The 7,991-nt window shown below is 55.0% G+C and overlaps 1 protein-coding gene across 1 annotated transcript; it reads left to right on the forward strand.

Annotated features, from left to right (window-relative positions):
* Positions 1-304: 304 nt before the first annotated feature.
* Positions 305-2,046, forward strand: APOC3 (apolipoprotein C3). Its single transcript, XM_052653372.1, has 3 exons — positions 305-359; positions 505-628; positions 1,932-2,046. Exons 1-3 carry the CDS (start codon positions 305-307, stop codon positions 2,044-2,046), a joined length of 294 nt encoding a protein of 97 aa, XP_052509332.1.
* The last annotated feature ends 5,945 nt before the right edge of the window (positions 2,047-7,991 follow it).

The raw sequence follows: 7,991 nt of genomic DNA on the forward strand, positions 1-7,991 counted from the left end.
CACTCAGAGTCACTCAGCGTGTTAGTGGCAGAAACCTGGCCAGAATCCAGGTGTCTTGATTCCTGGTCTGGGGGGTTCCTGCTCCATGACCCTCCTCGCTCTCTCTGCCCTGGGTCCCCAAGTCCCCTGTCTGAAAGCCCATAACCTCCCCTATATTAGCCCTCTCTCCTCCTGACTTGACCCGGCTCAGGCCCTGTGTTAGGGACCACCACAGCTCCCCAGGGAGGGCCGCCTGGTGGTGGTGGAGGGGGTGGGGACTTGAGGAACAGCTCACAGGACCCTTCCCTGCAGGAACCAAGGCACCATGCAGCCCCGGCTGCTCCTTCTTGCTGCCTTCCTGGCACTCCTGGCCTTGCCCGGTAAGCAGCCAGTGGGAACTGGGCTGGGCGTGGGAAGGGGATGGCTTGGCAAGTGGCTGGGGGATACCAGACCCCAATGGGGGGCTGAGGAGCCAAGGGCTCCCCAGAAGCTAATCCACCCCACTCAGTCCTGCTCTTCTCCCAGAAACTACCAAGGCCGAGGAGGGATCCCTGCTGGACAAGATGCAGGGCTATGTGAAGGAGGCCACCAAGACCGCCAAGGATGCCCTGAGCAGTGTTCAGGAGTCCCAGGTGGCCCAGCAGGCCAGGTACACCCTCACTTTCCTGCCTTTGGTTGTTACCTGCCCAGGACTTGGTGAGAGCCCCCATAGGGGTCCTGTGTCTCCCCCATGTCCACTAAGGACCTGCACCTCATTGAACCTGCTTTCTCTCTGTAAAACAGGCTCCCTTGGAGGGAGAGATGATGGAGAGGCACAGCATCCCACCTCGCCTCCCTTTGTCATCTTCCTTTCTTCCTTCTTGCCCTCATTTCCATTTTCCTTTTCTGATAATCTGGAGGTTTGGATCCACCCAACGCAATTTTGGGGGCTTCTCTGATAGCTCAGTTGGTAAAGAATCCACCTGAAATGCAGGAGACCCCGGTTTGATTCCTGGGTTAGAAAGATCCACTGGAGAAGGGATAGGCTACCCACTCCAGTGTTCTCGGGCTTCCCTTGTGGCTCAGCTGGTAAAGAATCCGCCTGCAATGCAGGAGACCTGGGTTCGATCCCTGGGTTGGGAAGATTCCCTGGAGAAGGGAAAGGCTACCCACTCCAGTATTGTGGCCTGGAAAATGCTATGGACTGTACAGTCCGTGGGGTCGCAAAGAGTTGGACACCACTGAGCAATTTTCACTTTCAAGGCAATTTCAGCCCAGTGTGTGTGTGTGTCTGTGTTTCTGACTTGTTTCAAGTCCTTGGGCGCATGTGAGCAGAGGTCGGTCCTTCCTCTCCCGCCTTGCCCCTGCCCACCAGTCCTCTGCTATCCCCACCCAACTTCCCCACCTCCACTCCATCCGCATTGGCATTTCCATAGCAGAGGTGTTCACAAACACCTCTAGTCCTCAGGACCCACCGTAGAGTGGATGTTATTTCTCCATTTTGCAGACAAGAAAACCAAGGCTCACTTAACCAAGTGACCTGCCCCAGATCACACAGCTAATCAACCGTCTGATGACTGTCCAAATGAGAGACTGCCTCCCTGTGCCCCACCCCGCCTGGAGCCACCAGGATGTACAATTCTAGGGGGAATCACTCACCTCCACTAGAATGGCAGTCCTGACCTTACACATCTCCCAAATCAGTCACTCCTCTCCAGCTTGCTTCAGATCCACCATCTGCCCGCAGCTGGAGAAACTCGGGTTGACCTTGGTTGGGTTCCCATCATTACCCTCAGCATCCTCTCCTGGGGTGCAGCTATAGGGGGTCCCAGCCTGAGGTCTTGGGGCATTGCTGGGTGGGGTTGTCGGTGGGGAGCGCCAGTGGGGGGAGGGCGGGAGTGCCATAGTTGTCACTGCCCAGAAACAACTCTCACCCCCACCCCAGCTGCTCCCCTCACTTTTTTGACCTTCAGAGACTGGATGACTGAGAGCTTCAGCTCCCTGAAAGACTACTGGAGCTCGTTCAAGGGCAAGTTCACTGACTTCTGGGAATCTGCCTCCAATCCCTCCAGTCCTGAGGCCGCCTGAGATCTCAGTACCCCAAGTCCACCTGTCTATCCATCCTACTAGCTCCTTGGGTCCAGCAGCCTCCCAGGGCTGCCCTCAAAGGTCACTTACAAGAACAGCATTCTCAGTGACCTCCCGCCCCACCCCAGACCTGGCCCACCCCAGGGTGTGCTGGCCTTCCAATAAAGCTGGATGAGAAACTGCCGTGAGTGGGGTGTCCTGCACTTGCCATGTTTGGGCCGAGAATGCGCTGGGGTTCTTCTGTGGGTGGGCTCGGGACTGGCTCCAACCCAAGCAGGCCTGGGACTGGTGCCCCACCCACCTCTTAGCAGCTGGGTGGACCAAGGTAGGAATGACCTTACCTCGCCTGCCTGCATGGACAGTTTGGCGTGGAGGAGCAAAGGGGATGCTAGGTCTGGCAATATTTGAATACACTCTCAAGTACTGTGTAGCATGATTGAGTGTGTGCTCTGTGCCAGGCCTTGCACCTGGCATTTTACATCATTATCAGAGTTGAGACTGTGTGTCTTCATCAAAATTCTGGGGTGGACGTGCACTGCCTGGGCTTCTTGCCCCCACCTCCCCCAACCACACTTGGGGGAAGGAGGCCAAAGGGGGTGGTGGTTAAAGTAAGATACCCCACCACCCATCAGATGTTCATGTAGGACAGTTCCAGAACCACAGACTACCTGAGCAGCTCCCCTCCCTGCTCTTCCAGTGATAAGACTGAGGCTCCCAAGTGTGAAGGCACTTGCCCAGTGTCACTGAGTCAGCAAACAGCAGAGCTTGACCTCAAGCCCAAGTGAGCTGCCATATTCTGCTCAGCTGACACAGAGAAAGGCGTAGTTACTCCTACTGTTGTTTAGCCACAAACATGCACATGGTGGGCGGGGTCAGGGGGTGGTGGTGTATACCTGAGTGTGAAGTGGGGCTCGCTGGGAACACTCAAGTCTATACAAACTAGAATGGATAGCAACTTTTTTAAAGAAACATAATCACAGATGCTCAGGAGTACATAGGTCTAGAAAGGGCAACCTAGCCCGTCCTGCTGTTCAATCTTGGAAATGACCCCACGTTTCCAAGCTCTAACTTCTGCATCCATCAGTTCAGTTCAGTCACTCAGTGATGTCCGACTCTTTGCAACCCCATGAATTGCATCACGCCAGGCCTCCCTGTCCATTATCAACTCCCGGAGTTCACTCAGACTCACGTCCATCAAGTCAGTGATGCCATCCAGCCATCTCATCCTCTGTCGTCCCCTTCTCCTCCTGCCCCCAATCCCTCCCAGCATCAGAGTCTTTTCCAATGATTCAACTCTTTGCATGAGGTGGCCAAAGTACTGGAGTTTCAGCTTCAGCATCATTCCCTCCAAAGAAATCCCGGGGCTGATCTCCTTCAGAATGGACTGGTTGGATCTCCCTGCAGTCCAAGGGACTCTCAAGAGTCTTCTCCAACACCACAGTTCAAAAGCATCAATTCTTCGGCGCTCAGCTTTCTTCACAGTCCAACTCTCACATCCATACATGACCACAGGAAAAACCATAGCCTTGACTAGACGGACCTTTGTTGGCAAAGTAATGTCTCTGCTTTTGAATATGCTATCTAGGTTGGTCATAACTTGTCTTCCAAGGAGTATGCGTCTTTTAATTTCATGGCTGCAGTCACCATCTGCAGTGATTTCGGAGCCCCCAAAAATAAAGTCTGACACTGTTTCCACTGTTTCCCCATCTATTTCCCATCCATTTAATCTACCTAGGATCTGGGAAAGGATGCAGTGAAACGATGCATAGAAAAGCTTCTTGGAGACTGGAATATGCTAGTTACTGCAAGAGATGGTGATTGTTTTTCTGACTTAGGTCAGAAACAACGGGCCTGACAGGTCTGTAGCCCCAAGGATGGGGCTGGCACAGCAGGGCCTAAGGAAACTGCAGCTTTTCCTGAGCAGACAGGGAGGGTGAATAGTGGCAAGAGGCCTTGGTGAAAAAGGAAAAGGTATGAGTTTTGTAAAGTGTATTTTTAATTAGTAAGGGAGGAAGGAGCAAGCACCAAGCCCTTCATGTGAACCTGCCCTAATCCTTCAAGTCCACAGGCTCGCTGAAGTCCCTTCAACCTCAGCTGCCCTTGAGCAAGAGGGCTGGGGAGCTATGTCCTCTGCCCGAGGGAAACGCTGGGGACAGGAAGCCCACTGCTCCCAGCAAAGCCAGTACTTCCTGCTTGAAGCTCTTTGAGGGCACCTGCATTGGATCATCCGTCACTTTGCCTGGTTCTCTATTTCCTTCCTGTTTGAACCTTCCCTGGCGGAGGTCCTCCAGCGCCGGCTTGGCCTTCTCGCCCAGCGCCTTCAGCTGCTCGGTGGCCTTGGCGTGGTACTCCGCCAGGCTGCCGCCGCCCTCCTTGAGCGCCTCCAGGCGCGCGGTCAGCCGCTGGCGCAGGTCGTCGCTGTAGGGCGCCAGCTGCTGCCGCAGCGTCTCCACGTGGGCGCGCGCGCGGTCGCGGAGCTCCTGGGCCAGCGGGCTCAGCTTGTCCTGCAGCTCCTGCACCTTCTGGCGCGCGCCCTCGCGAAACTCCTCGCCCAGCGGCGCCACCTTCTGGCGGTAGATCTCCACCTCCTCGTGCCACTTCTTCTGGAACTCGTCCAGGTAGGGCTGCACCTTCTGCTTCACCTCCTCCAGGTCCTTGTGCATCTCCTGCCTCAGCGACGCTGTCTCCTTTTCCAGGTTGTCCCAGAACTCCTGGGTCACCGGGCCCAGCTGTTCACGCACTTTGGACAACGTGCTGGCCAGGGTGTCCCAGTTGTCCAGGAGTTTCAGGCTGAAAGGGGAGAGAGAGGAGGGCTCAGGCTAAATCTCCTGGGCGCCCTGGCTACCCCCAGAGCTGCAGCCCAGCTCCTGTGCTTGCCCCATGTGAGACCTGGGCACACCTGTGCCTAAACGTGGGGTAGCTGGGGACAGATCCTTAGCCTAGCATCTCCCATCCACGGTCTGCCCCCCACTGCCCACTGCATCCCATTGACCAGATGGATGCAGGAATTAGAAGGAGATAGAGCTGAAGCTGGTTTTGGTGCCTGATCCTGTCTGTCCCCAAAGGACATAGTCTCTACTCTTCCAGCCCATCCTCCTCTCTGAAGACAGCCTCTGTTGCTGGCTGGAGCTGAGAAGGGAGTTAAGAATAGGAAGGGGAGGAGTGCATTGCAGAAAATAGCAACCAGACAGCACTGGTCTGCCCCTACCATCTCACGGTAGTTATTAAGGCTTCCAATGCTGGGATCAGACTCCTTGGGTTTGTGTGTGGGCTCCATACATACTGACTGTGTGACCTTGGGCAAGTTTCTTAACCTCTCTGAGCCCCGTGTGTGCCTCAGTAGGGGATAAACTGGTGCATGCCTCTTGACTACTGGGTCAGGAAGGTAAGCTGAGTAATGCTGGGAGCCATACCTGGCCCACAGTCAGCGCTCATCAAGCATGGGCCATGTTTTGCCCCTGAAAACTTCACCGCCTTGCAACACTCCCAAATCAGGCACAGTCTAGCGTGGGCTGGGTGCAAAGTAGGTGCTCACCTCTGGCCCCACACCTTCCCCAAAACCGGGCCAAAGGCAAAGAGGGCAGTGAGTCACCAAGGACTCTCAGTTGAGTTTGACCTCCTTGGTTGGGATCATGGGTTTTTTTGTTTGCGTTTTGGACACATTGTCCAGCATGCAGGATCTTAGTTCCACAACCAGAGATGGGACCTGTGCTCCCTGGAATGAAAGTGCAGAGTCTTGACCACTCGACAGCCGAGGAAGTCCCAGGGAGCATGCTGTGTATCAGTCTGTGAACAGGTTAACTTCTAGGGTGTGGCAGAGAATGAGAGGCCCCTGGGCGCCCTCATTTGAAAAGACCCTGATTCTGGGAAAGGTTGAAGGTGGGAGGAGAAGGGGATGATAGAGGATGAGATGATTGGATGGCATCACCGACTCAATGGACATGACTTTGAGTAAACTCCGGGAGTTGGTGATGGACATGGAGGCCTGGCGTGCTGCGGTCCATGGGGTTGCAAAGAGTCGGACACGACTGAGCGACTGAACTGAACTGTGCCCTGTCTTAGATTATTTGAGCTGCTGATGGAAAGGACATGAGCGCCGGCAGCTCCAGCAGACCCTGGCCCTGTGAGTCAGGGCATGGCCACATGGGTGGGCACAAAGGGCTATGTGACATTGGGTGAATCATATCCCTTTCTGAGCCTCAATCTCCTTATCTGTACAACAGACAAACCTAACGGTCAATGAGGTAACGAGGCTGAGACTCTAGCATCACCTATGGCCACCTTCCTGCCCCCAAAACAGAGATCGAACCGGTGGGCAGCCCGAGCCCAGAAGCAGGAGGGAACGACTCAGGCCCAGCCAGGGACGGGCAGATCACATGGACACAGGTCCCCGTGTTTGCTCCACACTGGCTGTCCACCCAGGGCAGAGCTCAAAGGGGGTGGCTCCCGGGTGGGAAGACCTGGGTGAAATGCTAGGAGGAACTTCCAGCGCAGAAGGCCATGGTGAACCGGGGCCTCTGGCTGGCAGGGCTGAGTCAGCACTGCCCAGTCCAGCCTTGTGGCAGGGGCGTGGGTCACAGAGGCACGTGAGCTAAGCCTCACTTGCACACAGGTGGAAGCAGAGAGATTTAGTCTAACCCTAGAGGACCACTTTCGGCCCCAGCTGGTCAGACCTTCTCTTCCCCATCCTCCCGCCCCTCTTCCCTGCCAGTTACCAGGTATAGGGGCCAGGGCTGGAGCAGCATTCTCATCCCAGGGGAGCTATGCTTGGGGGAGGGAGAGAAGAAGGGAAGGAGAGGCAGCTTAGGCTGGGCCACTGATCAGACCCTTCCTCAGATCACCCCACTGAGACCCACCCAGAGCTGCTGGGAGGGGCACAGGCACACAGAGGCCAAGCCCTTGGAATGAGGTAAGGTCCCAGGCCCCAGGGCATGTCTCAACCCAGCTGCAGAGGCCCACACTCTCCGGTTCTCTACCCAACTTGACACCACACCCCTGGGTCTCTCTGCCCACATCTTCTGACCTCCCTGGGCTCACTGGCCCATTGCCACCCAGGGGAGAGAGGGCGACCTCCTCCAGAGGCTCCACACACATGGAAGGAGAGTTGGAGGAACCAGGGCCAAGGGTTCTAGCCAGTCCAACCCAGCATGCCCCAGCCCAGACTGAAATCTGGATTCCCACTGTGACCCTCACTTCTGGGGAGAAGGAACAGATCAGAACGAAGAGGGAAGTGGACATGGCTGCCCTCTACCTTCCCAAAGTCCAAATCCTTCAGGACCTCCCAATCACCTTCCTCCCCTCCCCACCCCATCACCACAGTCTGTGCTCAGGAAGAGACTGAAACTGATGCACTCTGAGTGACTGATAAACCTCCAAGGGTCTCATCTCTCCATGTGGTTTGGTCCCAGTGTGCGTATTAGAAGACCTGGATTCTGGTTCCCAACTCTGCCATGGATGGAATATGGGCACCTGGCTATGTCTCCAGCCCTGCCTTAGGTTTCCGCCTATCAAATGGGGTTAATAATATCTACTTCACAGGGATCTATTTGCAGTTTTACAGATAATCAGGTTTCAGTCAAAGAAACAAATCTCTAAGGAGAAATTTCAATTTTCAGCCACAGATAAAGAATTCTGAAGGTAGGGCCAGGTCACTTTATTGGGCCTCTGGTTTCACATGGTTATGTTTAGTTGCTTCTTCTTGAGAATGTTAGGTAGGTAGAATAGGGAAAAGGAGTCCAAAATGGTGGTGGCTAAAAGACAAGGAAGGTCAAAGGAAGGTCCGAGGACCAGAGTGAAGACTTCAGGTGGAACAAACAGCACTCCTGGCTAAGCCCAGTTTGCATAGGGCTGCCCAGGTGGAGGAAAAAACGTACGAAAGGAGGAGACAAAGCACTTTTCCCCCTTTCTTTCTCTCCCGCGTACGTGCACTCTTTCTCTCTCTCTCT

Source organism: Budorcas taxicolor, chromosome 15, assembly GCF_023091745.1.
Source record: "Budorcas taxicolor isolate Tak-1 chromosome 15, Takin1.1, whole genome shotgun sequence".
Lineage (NCBI taxonomy): Eukaryota > Metazoa > Chordata > Mammalia > Artiodactyla > Bovidae > Budorcas > Budorcas taxicolor.